This window comes from Narcine bancroftii, chromosome 4 (assembly GCF_036971445.1).
Source record: "Narcine bancroftii isolate sNarBan1 chromosome 4, sNarBan1.hap1, whole genome shotgun sequence".
NCBI lineage: Eukaryota > Metazoa > Chordata > Chondrichthyes > Torpediniformes > Narcinidae > Narcine > Narcine bancroftii.
Genome location: NC_091472.1, coordinates 204,516,485 through 204,534,977, shown reverse-complemented (window position 1 = coordinate 204,534,977; position 18,493 = coordinate 204,516,485). Strand labels below are relative to the sequence as shown.

General features: G+C 40.9%; 1 protein-coding gene across 2 annotated transcripts in view; it reads right to left on the bottom strand.

The window, feature by feature from the left end:
- Positions 1 to 1,873: 1,873 nt before the first annotated feature.
- Positions 1,874 to 18,493, bottom strand: part of septin5a (septin 5a) — a 148,293-nt gene continuing 131,673 nt past the window's right edge. For both annotated transcript variants that reach the window (XM_069933709.1, XM_069933708.1), the window contains exons 5-11: positions 15,740 to 15,874; positions 9,587 to 9,704; positions 7,416 to 7,517; positions 6,055 to 6,151; positions 3,762 to 3,897; positions 2,763 to 2,865; positions 1,874 to 2,256 (exon numbers count right to left, since the gene is read on the bottom strand). In XM_069933709.1, coding sequence (XP_069789810.1) covers positions 2,200 to 2,256; positions 2,763 to 2,865; positions 3,762 to 3,897; positions 6,055 to 6,151; positions 7,416 to 7,517; positions 9,587 to 9,704; positions 15,740 to 15,874 — 748 coding nt within the window. In that variant the 3' untranslated portion in view covers positions 1,874 to 2,199. The remainder of the gene's footprint in view (positions 2,257 to 2,762; positions 2,866 to 3,761; positions 3,898 to 6,054; positions 6,152 to 7,415; positions 7,518 to 9,586; positions 9,705 to 15,739; positions 15,875 to 18,493) is intronic.

The window sequence follows — 18,493 nt, the reverse complement described above, 5'->3', positions numbered from 1 at the left end:
TCGGTAGATTTCTGGCCATTAAAGGAACCAAGGGATGGTGCTGGAAAACGGCAGTGAGACAAAAGGACAGCCAGGATCTTGATGAATCATGACAAGAGGCCTTGCCCTGCTCCAATTTCTCATAGACCTATGATGGTCGAAGCATATCAAAGCTTTGTTCCAGATTATCCAAGGGTTTCACCAGTCTCTGCAGGACACAGGGCAGATCTCAGAGGAAAATGCAAACTATTCTTTTTTTCTTTTCTCTGGGCTTTGTAGAAAACTCAGATATCGATGTGTACAAAATTATTCAATGACCTGCATACAGGGCCTTTCATAATGTTTGTGACAAAGACACTTTCTCACCTTTATTTTCTCCTGGGCTTCACAGTTTGAAATATGTAATTAAACGTGTGATTAAAGTGCACATTCCAGATTTAATTCAAGGTTAGTTGCGTATGATCTGACCATGTGGAAATTACAGCACTTTTTAAACATAGGTCCCTCATTTGAGGGGACCGTAATATTCGAGACATAGCAATGGGTTGTAGACTAGTCAAGTTTAGTACTTTGGTGCATATCCCTTGCAGGCAGTGACTGCTTGAAGTCTGTGATTTATAAACATCACTAGGTGCTGAGTATCATCTCCAGTGATGCTCTTCCAGGCCTCTCCTGCAGCCGTCTTCAGTTTCTGCTCGTTTCAGGGGATTGTCCCCTTATGTTTTCTCTTCAGCAGATGGAACACGCGCTCAATTGGATTTAGATCAGGTGGATGACTTGGCCATTTAAGAGTCTTTAGCTTTGAAAAACTCCTTTGTTGCTTTATGTTTGGAATCATTGTTTTGCTGTAGGATGAGGTGCCGACCAATGAGTTTTGAGGCATTTGCTTGAACTTGAGCAGATAAAATGCTTCTATACACCTCAGAATTCATTTTGCTCCAGCCACCAGCAGTTACATTATCAATGAAGATAAGTGCACTAGTACCTGTGGCCCAGGCCATAACACCCCCATCACGTTTCACAGATGAGATGGTATCTTGGGCAGTTCCTTTACGCCTCCACACTTTGCTCTCACTCTGCTCCAGGTTAACCTTGGTCTCATCTGTCCACAAAACCTTTTTCCAATATTCTGCAGGCTCTTTTAAATACTTCTTGGTAGACTGTAATCTGGCCGTCCTGTTTCTGTGGGTAACTCGTGGTTTGTATCTTGCAGTGTAGCCCCTGTATTACAGTTCATGAAGTCTTCTGCAGACAGTAATCATCAACACCTCCATTCCTGCCTGCTGAATGAAGAGTGTGTCTGATCTGTCGGACAATGTGTTGGGGATTTTTTCTTCATTATGATGAGCAGTGGACTCTTCCTTGAAATACCAGTCCTTTTGCAATTACTGAGCTCACAATTACACTCTTTCTGCTTAATGATGTTTCAAACTCTTGATGTTAGTAATCCTAAGGTTTGGGCGATGTCTCTTACTGTTTTATTCTTGTTTTCCAACTTCATAATGACTTCTTTGACTTTCACTGGTACAATTCTGGTCCTTGTGTTGAAAAATAGCAACTATCAGACTCCAAAAGTTTAGAAGCAAACCTAGCTCTCTTATCCCTGCACCAATGAAGTAATTAAACATACCTGATTAATCACAAACATTACAATGCCCTTAAATGTGGAGACTATGTATAAAAAGTGGTGTAATTTCTACATGGTCAAACCAAAATGTATCCAAATAACCTTGAATAAAATCTGGAATATGCACATTAATCACATGTGAATTGTTTGATTACAAATTTAAAACGGTGGTGCACAGAGGCAAATAAGGGAAAAATGTGTCTTTGTCCCTAACATTATGGAGGGTCCAATATGTGCCTCTAAAAAAGCCCACTGATCGAAATCAGACCCATTTGAAAACATTTATTAGTAAAGAGTATTTTCCATACAAGCATTCCGATGCAGATATGCCTTTCAATGTTCTTATATTGTACTGACAAGATGTTAAATACAAACCCAAACAAACAAGCAGGATATGTAAATTATATGGTGGCACTATACAGAGTAGTCCGTGACCCTTGAGTTGTTTCTAGAGTATAACAGGAAATATGTGGCACATTCTGTACAGTGCATTTCCCCCAGGGGCTTGCTCCGTGCCCTGTGTCACCTTCCTCATTCCCGTCGGATTTGGCTGAAGAGGCGAGGCTGTTCTTTGCTCATTTTCAGCCCTTTATTCACTGGTCTTGCATTTGCTGCTGCATTCGTTGCAACATTTCCTGCATGCGTCGGAGCTGCAGAAAGGAAGGTGCAGTTACTGAGTTCTAATGGGCACATAAGCAACATGCTTTCTACCCCACTGACCACTGGTTCGAGACTCATGCAACTGAAACCGGTGTCCACATCCATATTCAAATACAGGTTGAGTGTCCCTCTTTTGGTTCTCTTTCTCTGGCTGTAAGAGGTGCCTAGGCGATTCCTGCCGGTGGCGAATCTGTCTGCCTTGCAGCAGGAAAAAGAAATTTCACGTAATAGGGCATAGTTTTATTACCAAGACAAGAAGTCGAATCTTGATTCTTGGTGAATCTGTACTTGCCCTTCAAGGTTCATGCACTGTCATTTCCCTTGAGAATAATTGAGCAAGTGACAGCAAACAAGTCCAAACACTGGATCATTTCTGAATGAGCCCCACTTTTACAGATGGGCAACGCTAACAGGCTCTGTCGTGACACAGTCCATTCAGCCTCAGGACCTGGACCTCACACCTCCGACTCAACCGCCTTACATCCCGGACACTCACCTCTTCATCTTTCATTTTGATCAGTTTCTCTGTCTCTGCATCTGGAGTTGGCACTGGGAGGATGGGGAGAGGACTCTCCGCCCGGCTGTCCTGGGTCAATTTGCTGTGTAGGAAAGCAAGAAAACGCTCAAGGTTTTGCGATTTCAGAATGCCTGCTGGCAAAAGAAACTTTGCTCTTGGAACTCCACGCTTTCAACCCGAGACTGGACATCAACGTGAAGCTCCCAATGAGCTAATGCCAAGAGTTTCATGCTAGGGTGATTGGTGCTGGTTGGTCCCCCATGATTCCACCCTGGTACTACATGAGGGGACACACGAGAAACCTCAGGGCCGCTTATTCATCCTTTATCAGCAAAAACCAGAAGCTTTACACGAGTAATTCTTGCAAAGGGTTTCTGAACCTTCCACAAAAAGAGTGAGGGAAGATTCAAAGAAATGGACAAATTGATATGAACTTCCTTGGAAATTATCGGTGGTTAAAAAAAAGTTATTTTTGTTGAAGAACTGAATGCTTTTTCTTTTTTTCAAGGCATGAGTTCAGACAACCCTATGGCGGATTCACCATTCATGGTATCTCATCAATACAACATACAATTAGATATAATTAATTTAATAGATAAAATTGGATGCAGATAACCTTCGTTTTCAAACTGCCCTGTCCAATACGTACATAGAAAACTGCAGCAAGCCCTTTTAACTCACGGTGCTTTTCTTGGAAAGGGAATTGCAGTTAGTGAACTGTCTGAACTGAGGCCAATGCACAGATACAGTGTCAGCAGGGTGATATTTACATTTATTTTACTTCAAGACAGAAAGCAGGAACCAATTTGGCAAATCTTCACCGTGCGCTCTCGCTCTCTTGAGCAAGTGCATCCGTCCTTCGAAAGGGAGACAGATCGGGGTGCCGGCAGCAACACCCGTTCGATAGGACAAAGCCCCATTTCCTGGCGGATCCAGTTCCCGACGGGAGCGCAGAAGCAACAGAGGGAGGGCACAAACCTGGTCATCTCTTGGATGCATCTCGCTCTGAAGTTCTCATAGTGAGTGTCCCAGGTCACATCCTTCAGGTCCTGCATGTGTGTTCGGATCAGCATATTCCGCAGTTTCACAAAGTCACAGTGTGCCTGGTTCTCCACTGTAGGTAAAAGAATCCCCCCCCCCCAACAAAAAATGGTTGGCTGCAAGTCCCAGGCAAATGAGAAGTTTTCCATTCTTACGCTCTTGAGAAGGAACGGGAGGACCTGCAATAATGTAACATGCAAGCAGTTGGCATCACTGCAATGACCCTGTTGTGAAAAATTATGGGAAGGTGGCTTCCGCTGTGGTGTGTGGGCCAACGAAGAGTTCATTCTTTAGTAGCTTAAAGCAGTTCACAGCTGCAGAGCATGGCACGAGTAGAATGGATGGGAGTATGTGGCGTATCAGAAAATCACAGAAGGTCTGAAGTAGCAAAATCATTAACTTTCCAAAGTTAATAAAAATTGCATGTAAGCAACCATCTTATATAGACCATATAAGCTGAGCAAGAGTGCTGAGTAGTTTGAGTGAGGTTCCGTGCAGAGAACGAGTTACATTGTTTACTCTAACTTTGTACCCCTCACTCCCGCTAGCGTAAGACGATAAAGAAGTGATTGTTCGCTCTTTGGTTCTGCTGCTTGTTTTATTATAGCGCGGGTCGACTTTAACACTTTAGCTTTGTGGGCTCTCTCTCCATACCAGGGACAAGGAGGGCACATGCACACTCACAGGACTCCCAACACTGTGTGTGAACCCAAGTTACAGAGCTGCATTCACACTGGCAAAGCAATACCCTGAAAGGGATGCATGAAGCCAAGGATGCGTTGAAAACTATTCAGAGCCAGGACGTAGGTGCTGCACAATCCCAATTATGACTCAGAAAAATCGCCATCAAGAAATACACCATTCGTTAGGTATTAATCTTCTCTATAAATTGCCTCTTGTTTTGGAAAGTGAAACCGAGATGGACTTCTTAGCACTCTGCATGTCCATGTTTTATGGTGCAATTACATTAATTTCATATCGTATAAATAGGACACTTCTAATTCTCTGGAAGCTTCAAGGAAACGCCAAAACATCACTATTTATGCTTTTGAAATGATCTTACTGAATAGTACAACAAGCAAGAGAAGTCAAAGAAGCCGACTCCTGCTTCTACTTTAACTGGCATGGTTGCTGCAGTGGAATGGTCCTATAAACAAATCAACCCTTTAGTAACCCACTCAACTGGCCAATACTAACATTCATCTCTGTCTGGTGTATCCACGAGCTATTTAATAATGGGAGCATTATTAATAGTACAAATGTATTTTCATTCATAAGGCTCATTATTGCCCATAAAGTAGCACAGATAGAGGCTAATTGGTTTCTTTCCCAAGCAAATTTGCATAAAGACGGATACCATCCAGACAGCTGTCTCAGCTCAGTGAGGATTCATGTAGGATAATGTATATCTCAATATGTCAGTAAAACTCCTGGTATCCGGAATTTAAGCAAAAAGAAAATAGTGAGGAAAATAAATAAACAGATGGATAATGGGTAAAAATATGTGTTTAAAATTATAGAAGTAAATGTTCTCTGAAGTAGCACATAAACCTTTGGTGAAGATGGGAACAAATATGGCCTTGGCCTTAGCAGCTGTTTGAATAAAATTGTGTGAAGCAGCAATAGCGTTGCTCAGGATGAAGAGCTGGTTGATCCCACTTGCTGTTGGGGTGACTCTCTTAAAGTGTCTCCTTATCCCTGCTTATCCCTGCTTAGAGTTTCCCCGGTCAGAGGCTTCATCTGTAAATTTGGGGGGGGGGGGTGTAATTATCTGTCATATTTTTATTTATTTAATATTTTTATTCACCTTTGGGGCAGCTCCATAGAAGGGGAGGAACCTGCAGATCCAGCAACAGTTAAATGTTTTCAAAGAAAGTAACTAAAAGTAGTTAAATGCTTTAAGGTTTATATATTCATGCAAGTGTAAGTACAGAGTAGTATTTTTGTCTTTTAAACTTTTTTCATAATGCAGGTATAAGAGTAAGTCTCAAGCAACTGGAAAATACATTTATCCGGCATCTACCAATCCCCATGGGTGCTGGATACCAGGGGTTTTACTGTATCAGGGAGTGTTCTTACGCTCTTTATTTTACCTTTCCACACTGAGCTATTTTGATATCTATATTTTTGTTCATTATTCGAACAGTTAATATTGTGTTTGCAACATCCTGGCCACTTTGGTGCAGGGCTAGTTAAGCTGGCTCCCCATCCTCTCCCAGTGCCGACTTACCTTCTACAATGCCCCAAGGATACAATCGCCCACGGACCCTTTGACCTCGAGCCTCCACCACCGTGTTGCTGCCGATGACTGCAAATGGAATACTCTCCTGTAATCAGTCAGATGTAGGAAATTGAATTAAACAGGTCTGTTGGAAATGAAAGGGGAAATAAAGGCAGTGGAACAGCTCACAAACAGGGGATATTTCATCATTCAAGATCAGCATCTGTTTAAAAAATGCCTTTCTCCACTGATGCATTCTAATACACCCACTTATGGAATCTTTTGGGACAGTGTGAAAATAAAGGAAGATGTTGCTGGGTTTAAAGGCACTGGACAACAAAGATTTTGCTTCCTGAACACTTTTGGGTGTATTTTTATGCATGTCGGGCTTCTGGCCACAAAAATCGCCTTAAAATGTTCCTATCACATACCGTTTTTTTCAGATATAACGCATTTTTCGTGATTTCCTGTCATATTTTAAGTCTACTTCAAGCATTTAAAAACCATGACATCCAACATGTCGCTGAAAATTCATTTTTTGCATTCGCACTCGAACGTCTTCCCTGCTGATCTTGGTGCATTCAGCGATGAACATGGTGAAAGGTTTCGCCAGGGACACTGCGACCACGGAAAAGTAGTATCAGTGCCAGCCAACTATTGTTGGGTACTATCATGAGAGGCATCAGATGCTGAGTACAAATGAAAATCAGCGGCAAGACATTTTTAGGTCTGTTGAACTCACGCAACGTTTCAGCATCATTAAGCAATTAAACATGGTAAATTCAATACAAGTTAATTTAATGTTTCTCCAACTTCCTATGTGATACAACAAATCTGAAATTATCCTTTGTACTTAGTTTGAAGCTGTTGATCATAATCCCCAATGTTTTTTTTCAGGAGGCAAATCTTTTGAAAAAAAATGTTGCCCCGTGTAATTATAGTCCTCATCACAGAACATTACATCTCCCGATAACAATCAAAAATCAGCATTAATTACAATGTTTATCCACAGATGACATGAAGGACCTTTCTTAGAGTGTTGGTCCCTGCGATTAGTTTGCATCCTGAGACCAGGTTGGGATTGAGATCCAGGAAGTTAGATTGGGGAGGATCCACTGTCTGGATCTGAATCACTGAGGAACATGTCAGAGCTTCAGTTAATAGAGAAATAGAAATTGTTCAGGGTGAAGGATGTTATCAATCCATCAGGGCAGTGATCAAACATGGGATTATCTTAGCTGCAGTTGTATTTAGCACCAAATTTCCCCTCCACAGTGTCTGCTGCTCCAACCCAAGCCTTCATTGTTTCTAGACAGATTGCTTCTTCTGACAACTTCCTTGAATCTCACGTCCATAGAATTCCACCTTACCTTTAGTTCTTTATCTTGCTTTTTAAACTCGTCATCTTCGTCGGAATCACACTCTGGAAATTGATATATTTTAATTCCATACTGTTCAATTTCATCTCTGATCTACAGTGGAACAGGAAGGACCATAATAGAGCTCCAGTTATTAGGAAATCGAACAAGAGACAGTGGCATGGTTGGCGTAGCAGTTAGCCCAACCCTGTTACAGCGGCCGGCGCTGTCTGTAAGGAGATTGTGCGCTCACCCCCATGTTGGCATGGGTTTCCTCCGGGTACTCTGGTTTCATCCTATCATCCAAACGTATGGGTTGAAGATTAATTTGGGTGAAATTGGGCGCCACAAGTTTAAATCGGCTTTATACCATGCTGTGAATTTTAAAAAGAAATTAATTTAAATTTAAAAGGGACGAGTGTGAACCAAGACGACGAGACATCGGACAAAATAACGATCAGGATGGCTGTTTCTGAAGAGGCTAGGGAGCATGGAGAAGATGGAAGTAAGTAGAGGAAGATAGAACAAGAGTGATAGGCTCTTGTTCATCTGAAGCAGATGAATTGGGAAAAATCAAAACTGGATCAGAAGTAGCCTGACCTGAGTGTTTCCAGCAGTTCCTGTCTTTTTGTGATAATTGGTAACCCTGACACCGAATGCAAGTCCAGGCTTGGAGTGAAAAGGACAGGGTTTAGGGACTAACATAGTGTCAGAGAAATGGTAGTGAAGATGACCAAATGAATTGAAAATGTGGCAGAACTGTTAGCCTGGGCAGTGTGGATGGGGCAGTGGCTGAGTCATCCACACCAAGACACAGCAAGGATGGGAGATTTTAAAATAATAGCCGTACGACAGGAAGAGTATGGGGCTGGGTGTATGTGCTGCTTGATGTCATGGCTGATGATTACCTCTGAAGATGACAGAGAACCAATTACAGGACCAGTCCGACGTACAATTTTTCGAGGTTCCGATAGTAATGACAAACGATAATAAATCATAATATTACAGTGTTAACAGATATATTCTAAGAATATATAAAAAGAAAGGAAAGAAAAAAACTAAAAACTAAAAAGAAGTAAACTAAAAGCTAAATCCCTACACCCTTAAACTAATCTAATCCCATCACTAATCTAATCCATTATGAATACATAATAATAGCTGTATATTGATTCAGATTGCAAGGATCCCAAAAATATTATAAAGTTATTATTCATTCAGGGAAAACTTCACTGGCCAGGAGGACTAAAAAAAATTCTAATTTTAATCACATAATTCTAGCACATGGGCGAGAATCTCTCAACTGCAGTCTCAGTGCTCCAAACATTCTTCATGCCCAGTCTGCTTTCAACTGTGTACACTAATAATTTTTTCGACAGATGATTTTTTTCCACACTTACGATAGCTTTGCCAGGATGTAGCCCCATGGTCAGTTGAGGAGCACCTGTCATTGTTTTAGCCAGGTTGGATCTGTTTTGCTTTTTGTGAACAAGAGACCTCTGGGACATTTTCCACATTGTGTGAAGGCCAGCGCTGTAAGTGTAATGAAAGTCTGAGCCAGATGACGATTTTAACCTGGGAATGATTAACAATGTGCTCCATTGTTGCCAGAGCTTATTGATCATGATTTTTCTTCCTTCCTGGGATATTAATAGCAACAGGAATATTGAGAATCTGTTTTTGACTGTGGGAGATGAATTTTGCATTCTGTTTTGGCTTGAGTTGCCAATGGATAGAACAGGGGTCTGCATGGTTGCGGACGCTGCGGGAGCACTGGAGGTGAATGCACAGACACCCAATGGCTCTGAAAAGACTCTCTTTAGCTTCTATTTCTCTTACCATAAGGGGCATTGGACAATAATAATGGTGACTCTTTGCTTTACGGCAGACTGAAGGAAATTTTGCAGACATACAGGCCCTTTCACCCACGAGCCCGTGCCACCCAATTACACTCAATTAACCTACAACCTCCAGTATGCTTCGAAGGGTGGGAGGCAACCAGAGCCCCCAGAGAAAACCCATGCAGACACTCCTTACAGACAGCACGGTATTCGAACCCAGTTGCTGGTGCTGTAACGGCATTACGCTAACTGCTATATCACCCGTGCCTCACAATATTACATTTTCTGTTTTATTACATGACAATAAAAGAATTTTAGAATTGTACAATCAATGACTTTTCTCACCCTCTCTTTGAGCTTCTTCACCTCAATGGGAGTGAGTGAATCTGCTTTTGCAATCACTGGTACAATATTCACTTTTTGATGTAACGCCTTCATAAACTCTGTGTCCAGTGGCCGCAACCTGTACCCAAACAGATGGAATAAATTACATCCACAGTGGGAAGATTTTCTCTCCCCTCAGCATGAACAGACCAAACATCACAAGAATAAGACAAATCCGATCTTGAATACTAATCATGGGCCAAAGTTTATGTCATCACACCCCAGTGCAAGGGATTTCATTGTTTCAAGAAGCTAAGCTGTTCTTTTAAATGCCATAAACATCTATAAAGGGGTGCAAATTTAACTTCTTTTTGGCAATTTCTTCCAGCTCCTGTAAGGACCATTCATTTCTCTGCCAAGGTTGTCCCAAGCAACAACCAGACCCAATTGCCTCTGGACCAGAGACAGCCATTGTCAAGTGACATTTGCACCATCCAATATCCAAGCCTTATAACCTCTCCTCCAAAGATAAAAGCAGAATAAATTATTTGCAGTGCACCAGCCCTCCTCCATACCCAACGGTGTGGCCGATATGTCCGCACCTAGAAGAAGCGTCCCTAAATCTCAAGCCCTTTAGCTAGGCAAAATAGAGGTAAAAAGGAGAAAGAAACCAAATGCAGAAAGTTCAGTGAAAGCCTGATGCCATCATGCCCAAGGAGCTAAGCTGTTCTTTTAAATGCCATAAACATCTATTTCTTATGCTTGGCTTCGCGGACGAAGATTTATGGAGGGGGTAAAAAGTCCACGTCAGCTGCAGGCTCGTTTGTGGCTGACAAGTCCGATGCGGGACAGGCAGACACGATTGCAGCGGTTGCAGGGGAAAATTGGTGGGTTGGGGTTGAGTGTTGGGTTTTTCCTCCTTTGCCTTTTGTCAGTGAGGTAGGCTCTGCGGTCTTCTTCAAAGGAGGTTGCTGCCCGCCAAACTGTGAGGCGCCAAGATGCACGGTTTGAGGCGATATCAGCCCACTGGCGGTGGTCAATGCGGCAGGCACCAAGAGATTTCTTTAGGCAGTCCTTGTACCTTTTCTTTGGTGCACCTCTGTCACGGTGGCCAGTGGAGAGCTCGCCATATAACACGATCTTGGGAAGGCGATGGTCCTCCATTCTGGAGACGTGACCCATCCAGCGCAGCTGGATCTTCAGCAGCGTGGACTCGATGCTGTCGACCTCTGCCATCTCGAGTACTTCGACGTTAGAGATGTAAGCGCTCCAATGGATGTTGAGGATGGAGCGGAGACAACGCTGGTGGAAGCGTTCTAGGAGCCGTAGGTGGTGCCGGTAGAGGACCCATGATTCGGAGCCGAACAGGAGTGTGGGTATGACAACGGCTCTGTATACGCTTATCTTTGTGAGGTTTTTCAGTTGGTTGTTTTTCCAGACTCTTTTGTGTAGTCTTCCAAAGGCGCTATTTGCCTTGGCGAGTCTGTTGTCTATCTCATTGTCGATCCTTGCATCTGATGAAATGGTGCAGCCGAGATAGGTAAACTGGTTGACCGTTTTGAGTTTTGTGTGCCCGATGGAGATGTGGGGGGGCTGGTAATCATGGTGGGGAGCTGGCTGATGGAGGACCTCAGTTTTCTTCAGGCTGACTTCCAGGCCAAACATTTTGGCAGTTTCCGCAAAGCAGGACGTCAAGCGCTGAAGAGCTGGCTCTGAATGGGCAACTAAAGCGGCATCGTCTGCAAAGAGTAGTTCACGCACAAGTTTCTCTTGTGTCTTGGTGTGAGCTTGCAGGCGCCTCAGATTGGGTGCAAATTTAACTTCTTTTTGTCAATTTCTTCCAGCTCCTGTAAGGACCATTCATTTCTCTGCCAAGGTTGTCCCAAGCAACAACCATACTCCTTCACTCCCAATTCAGTAGAAAGCTGCAAACACACAGTCCTTGGCATTCCAATTAAATGCAAATCCTTCGTGAATAAGGATCAATCCCTAAAGTAACAATGGCTCCATGCATTTCCCGACCACAAGACCTTAGGGACAGGAGGGCGGCTTTTTGTTCTCCATTCACTGACATCAAAAGTAGTCTATGATCTAAGTCCATAAACCTATCTTTTCCACATGCATTTAACAAAGCCATTAACCTCAACTGTTTTTTTTTAAAATTTTATTTATTAGCATCTTTCATACATTTCAAATTAACTTGCAATATCATTACATGATAAATATTAAATAATTTTCAATTTTCACCCCCCACCTCCTGCCATCCCTAACCCCTACGATAGAAAAAGATAGAAAAAAAAGAAAAGAAAGAAAAGAAAGAACACATTCATCGAAGTAATTATAACCACATTAATAACACCATAATATATTTTTTGATGAAAGTACCATTTTTTTGGGGGGGGGGGAAATTGGATTAAAAGTCTGGATTAGTCCATATTCATAAATCTCATATAAGGCTCCCACATTTGACAAAATTTATCATAATCTCTCATATTATTGTAATTTTTTCTAATGGGAGACAATATTTTATTTCATTAAACCATTCTTCTAATTTGACATTATTTTCCAGTTTCCACATTTTAGCTCACACTTTCTTGCTGTTGCTAGACTCAAAAATCCCTTTTTATGTTTATCTAATCCCAGTTTAACATCTTCATCGGAAATATTACCCAACAAAAAAATTCTTTGATCTAATTTAACCTTCACTTTTAATATCTTCTCTAACTTAACACATAATTCTTTCCAGAAATCTTTTACCTTTTCACACAACCAAACCTCAAAACATTGAGTAGAGAAATTTAGACTAAATTTATTTAACTTATAGGGTTTAGTAATATTTTTGATGTAAAAAGTTATATTGAACCATTTGATATCTAGCTTCGATTGAATTAATTACACTATTTCTATTTCTTTTTGAATTTGTTTATTTAAATCCTATTCCCACTTCACTTTAGTTTTATTCACATCTTTCTTTTCCTTTATTTCTTGTAATTTATTATACATAATAGTTATAAATCTTCGAATAATAAAGGTCTCTGTTATAACATATTCAAATTGACTATGCTCCGGAAGTCCATTCCTATTTTTTCCTTCAAATATGATCATAATTGATAATATGCAAATAATGTACAGGTACACAATCCTTTATCTGGAACATTTGGGAGACGGTGTGTTCTGAATTTCGGATTTTTCTGGATTTCAGAACATAAGCCAGTTGCCCCAGATTTAAACCCACCCGAATTGTGCTGCTGTATCCACCCCTTTCCAGTCATGTTGGCGTCTCTCTCCCCCCAGCCCACCTGGGTCACGCTGCCATCTCTCTCCCTCCTCGCCCACCCGAGTCATGCTGCCATCTCTCTCTTCCCGTCCACCCGAGCTGCACTGCTGTCTCTGTCTCTCTCTCTCTCCCTCCGCTGTACCAGGAAAAAAATGCCAGTTTTTGGAGCTTACGAATATTAGATGTCCGGATAAAGGATCGTGTATCTCTATTTTGTAATATTCAATATTTCTCCTTTAATTGATCAAATGTCATAAAAATTGAACCTCTAAAACGATCTTGTATGTTCTGTATACCTTTTTTCAGAGATATTGTCAATAAAGAATTATTTATTGTAAATGGAAGTTGATTTTGTTTTAAAGTCAATTGAGCCAACTGATAATTCCTTATACGTCTTTCCACATGTATTCCATTCCATATTCAAAGCAAATGTTTTAAAATTAGTCCTTCTTTTCTACCTTTAAAAATGTCATAGTTCCATTTATACAATATTTGGACTGGACTTTATTCACCTATATTATTCATCTCAATATCTACCCAAGATGTTTTTTCTTCCCTTTGATACCAAGAAGACAAAAATCTCAATTGAGCTGCCTTATAATAACTTTTAAAATTTGGTAATCTCAAACCTCATTGCTCTTTTTTCCATGTCAACTTTTCCATACTTATCCTTGCCGATTTTCCTCTCCAATCAAAATTCTCTAATATTCTTATTTAACCATCTAAAAAACATTTCAGGCACCTGAATTGGTAATGTTTGAAATAAGTATTGAATTCTGGGAAAAATATTCATTTTAACACAATTCACTTGTCCCATTAACGTTACTGGTCATTCCTTCCATCTTTTAAAATCTTCCTCCAATCTTTTTAAAAGTGATAAATAATTCAATTTATACAAATTATTCAATTGCTTACTTACTATTATCCCCAAATATTTAACTCCCTCACTTTGCCATTTAAATTTTACTAACTTTTTACATTGTGTGTAATCTGCATTAACCATCGGCATCATTTCACTTTTATCCACATTAACCTTATATCCTGAAACTAATCCATATTCTGTTAATCTTTCATTTGGTCTATCAGTAAAAATTCAGGTTTATTTAGTCATCTTGGGTAGATATTGAGATGAAAAATATAGGTGAATAAAGTCCAGACCAAATATTGTATAAATGGAACTATGACATTTTTAAAGGTAGAAAAGAAGGACTAATTTTAAAACATTTGCTTTGAATATGGAATGGAATACATGTGGAAAGACGTATAAGGAATTATCAGTTGGCTCAATTGACTTTAAAACAAAATCAACTTCCATTTACAATAAATAATTCTTTATTTGACAATATGTCTGAAAAAAGGTATAACATCATCAGCAAAAAGAATAATTTTATGAACTTGTCTCCTATTCTCAACCCCTCCAATCATTTCGGCTAATGGTTCTATTGCCAATACAAATAAAAATGATGAAAATGGGCAACCCTGCCTGGAAGATCTTCCTAATCTAATCAAACCTGACATCTGACCATTTACTACTACTTTCGCCTTTGGTTCATTATACAATGCTTTTATTCCTTTTATAAATGTCTCAGGAAAACAACTAAGTTTATTAAGTAGATTTTTCCAAACTTCATTTCTGAATGACTTGCCTTTAATCTTTAGACCACACACCCATGGTGCTAAATCCACACCCTTCCCCTCCCCCAGCTGAAAACTTTTCTCCCTCTCGATCTCATAAATTCCATTTAATACATTGAAATCTAAGCCAACCCCTCGTAACATGCTAAAATCCTATCTTTTTTTAATAACCCTTGGAAATCCAGATTTTGTTCTGGATAATGAAGATTTTACTTCCTGAACACTCTGGGTGTATTTTATGGATTTGGGCATTAAAATCACCAAAAAACTTTTTATATCACGTACCATTTCTTTTTAGATAGAACCTATTTTGGTGGTTTCCTGAAAATACTTTAAGTCTATTTCAAACATACAAAACCATGAACCGCAACATGACATTGAAAATTCATTTTCTCCATTTGCACTTGGACTCCTTCCCTGCTGGTCTTGGTGCCATCAGTGATGGACAACGGTGAAAGGTTTCACCAAAACATTGCGACCATGGAAAAGTGGTATCACGGCAACTGGAATCCATCAATGCCGCCTGACTACATTGTTGGACACTGACACTGAGAGGCATCAGATGCTGAGTACAAACGAAAATCAGCGGCAAAACATTTTTAGGTCAGTTGAACTCATGCAAAGTGTCAGCATCGTTAGGTGAGTAAACCTGCCAAATTCAATTAAAGATAATTTAATGTTTCCCCAGTTTCCTACATGATACAGCAAATCTGAAATTATCTTTGCATTCAACTTGAAGTCATCTATCACAATCCCCAATGTTTTCAGGAAGCAAATCTTTAAAAAAAAATAGTTGTCCAGTGTAATTATTTGCTAGATTCCTTCCAAGCTCAATATTCTCTTTTTTTGGACTGCATTTTTACTCATCGACAGATTTGTCCAGTTTTCCGTGGACATTTTGTTGCATCTTCCTTATCAAAATCTATGGTAGCTATTTCACAATATTCATTTCCAAACGCTGCCTTGAATTCAATTATACTTTGATGTTTATTGGTAAATGCTTACGCACTATTGAACTGTTAAGTAATGTGGCTCACTTCATGATGTGAAACCTTACTTGCTTTGCTCCCTGATTATTTCTAGTGTAGAAAGAAACTCTGAATACAGTCCAGAAACTCATTGCCTCCCTAATCAGTTTCATCGCTAGCAAAGGCGCCGATCACTCTTCTCACCGCTGCCTTCACCATCCCAGAGCATTATTAAACCCAGTATCTGCCTCAGTGGTTTTGCAACAGAAAATCAGTACCCTCCAGCCATCTTACCCGTGACCATAGGGAGAGATAAAATACAGGCAGCAGTGGACACGGTTATCCTGAATGTTCTTCCGGTTCAGTCCACTCTCATCTCGGAAATACTGCTCAAATTGTTGGTCAATGTAGTCAGCTATGGGCTTCCAGCTGCCTCAAAGGAAAAGAGAATGAGGTCAAAGAGAATCTCTTTTAAATGGAACATGTTCTCACAACACCCAGCCATGCAGACATGGAGCTGGTAAGGTTTCCTCTTGGCCCACGAGGGACAGTGTTCAGAAGTTCTGGAAGCATGGGGACATTTAGGGTGATGACCCTGCTTCTCCTGGGTTCTTTGGAATTTGGACAGGTACATGGATGGGAGGAATGTGATCTGGGTGTAGGTCAGTGGGACTAAGCAGAATAATAGTTTAACACAGACTAGAAAGGCAGAAGGAGCTTGTTTCTGTGCTGTAGAGTTCTATGGTTCTTGTTGACCAACCGCCGTGGCCTGCTATTTTCACGGTCTCTGATCTGGAGACAAAACTACGAAACTTAAGCAGGTCCACTGGGGTTGTTTAGCTGGATGTGATTATCCAACTTAGCACTCTTCATCTCTGCCAAGCCCCTAGCATGCATCAATCTCTCTCAATCATTATGCTATCATTCCTGGCTCTCTCCAGCTCTTTGGTCTGGAATTCATTTGGATGCTCTCTGCTCTGGGCAGAGTTACGGTTACCTGATTATATCCCACAGTGAATGCAAGCTGGCACATTGGGCTCCTGTCCAAGAGGTCATGAAATTTCAATTTGTCTTCATTCATGTCGATTAGAAGTCCTGCAGTTCAGTCTTGGAGAAATACTTGCAGCATTAATGAGCCTTTGCGGCTCTCTGTGCCACGTGAGTACCAATGGAGACCGGTTGACTTACGAATTGAAATATGCAAACATCTTTTTTAAGCATTATTTGCCTTGTACTGCAGTTCGGACTTCAACAATGATGCACCTCAAAAGGAGGACTTTTGCTGGATGAAGACCCACCCGTGTCTGTGTGAGTTTCCTCCGGGTGCTCTGGTTTCCTCCCACCATTCAAAGCAATGCAGGGGTGGTAGGGTTATTGGGTGGCAAGGCCTCATGGACCAGAAGGACCTGCTAAATTTATTTTTCATTTTATTCACTCATTAAACTTGAAAAAGAAGAATTTTTAGGCCAGGTTAGTTTAAATATTAAAATCTACAGCACAATTTTGAAAAAGGGAAAGGGGATGGAATTATCACTAGAATTCCTGCTATTAAACAGATCACCAAAATGGAACTGTACACAAAGTCAGGTACATCTAAATTTAAAATTAAATTAAATTAAAGTAACTCCACAACCCTGCCAGTGAAGCCAGTGTCCATGTGTCTCAGTGCTCAATAGAAATGGGGTCGGACAATTTCCTTGCAGTCAAACCCTCGACAGCCACTCACTGGAGCACACGACCAATTTTTTTAGAGTGGGGCAGTTTAAATGGGAAACCTCCCTTTAATGCAAGTATTGCGCAGGAAATCTGCTGAATGTCCTTGCTGCCCAGGATCATAAGAATGCTCTGATTTTAAACTTATTCATAATGAACGGCTACATTCAACAGGGCAAGCCTCCACAATGCACTAAAGTTAAATGGAGGCACATTGACACTTTCGTTAATCTTATTTTGACCATACATCCCGAGCTGCTCCTGACAACTGAGTAAAGCTCCTTTACTGAAATAGAAGTAAGCGTTTGCATCACATTGCAAAGAGGAAACTAAAAACAGCCGCCACTTCCACAGAACTGCCAGGGAACAGAAGGTTGATCCGCGATTCAGTACGTGATTCCCTGCACACAAGACAAAAAGGTTGGGGTGCTGACGTAATCTGGACATTTCTTTTAAATTCCCCTGACCATTCTGAATAAAGGTCACTGATCTATATCTGCAAGGTGCCTTCCTGGTGAAATAAAAAGGTAAGCTGCAGGAGGAAGGCAGCAGGTCGAGGAGCATTGTTTCAGATCAGAACCCCTAATCAGAAACCTTCATGGACTGGTGACTCGTTGAAGAGCTCCAACCAGGAGCGTTGACTCACTAAGTTTCTCTAGCACAGTGGTTTTCAAACTTTTCTTTTCCACTCACATACCATCTAAAGTAATCCCTACGCCATCGGTGCTCAGTAATTAGTAAGGTGAGATGTGGGTGGGAAGATAAAGTTTGAAAATCACTGTTTTAATCATCCCTCATTGACTCGTTATGTGCACGGTTTCGTATCTCCAAAGGAAATGGGCCAATGACAATTTTTCTCCAGCAAAAATATTTCAGTAACAATTGGGTCTAGAGCAGTGATTTTCAGCCTTCCCTTTCCACCCACATCTCACCTTAAGCAATCCCTTACTAATCACAGAGCACCGATAGCAGAAGGGTTAGTTAAAGTGGGATATGAGTGGGAAGAAAAAGGTTGAGAACCACTTCTTTAGCAGATTGATTTGTGCTCCAGAGTCCTGCATCTGCAGTCCCTCGTGTTTTTTTTTGTAAAAGTCCTGACTTTAAGTATCGAGGCCTGATTTAACTCATCAGCGCTCAGGGGGTCCATAAGTTCATCAGCACATCTAAAGCATTCATAGATCTCAAGGAGAAATAAAAAGCTGGGTGCTTGAAGAGCTATCTTCAAGGAACAGCATGGTGGGCGTAGCAGTTAGTGCAACGCTGTGACAGTGCCAGCGATCAGGACCGGGGTTTGAATCCCACCCTGACTGTAAGGAGTTTGTACGTTCTCCCCGT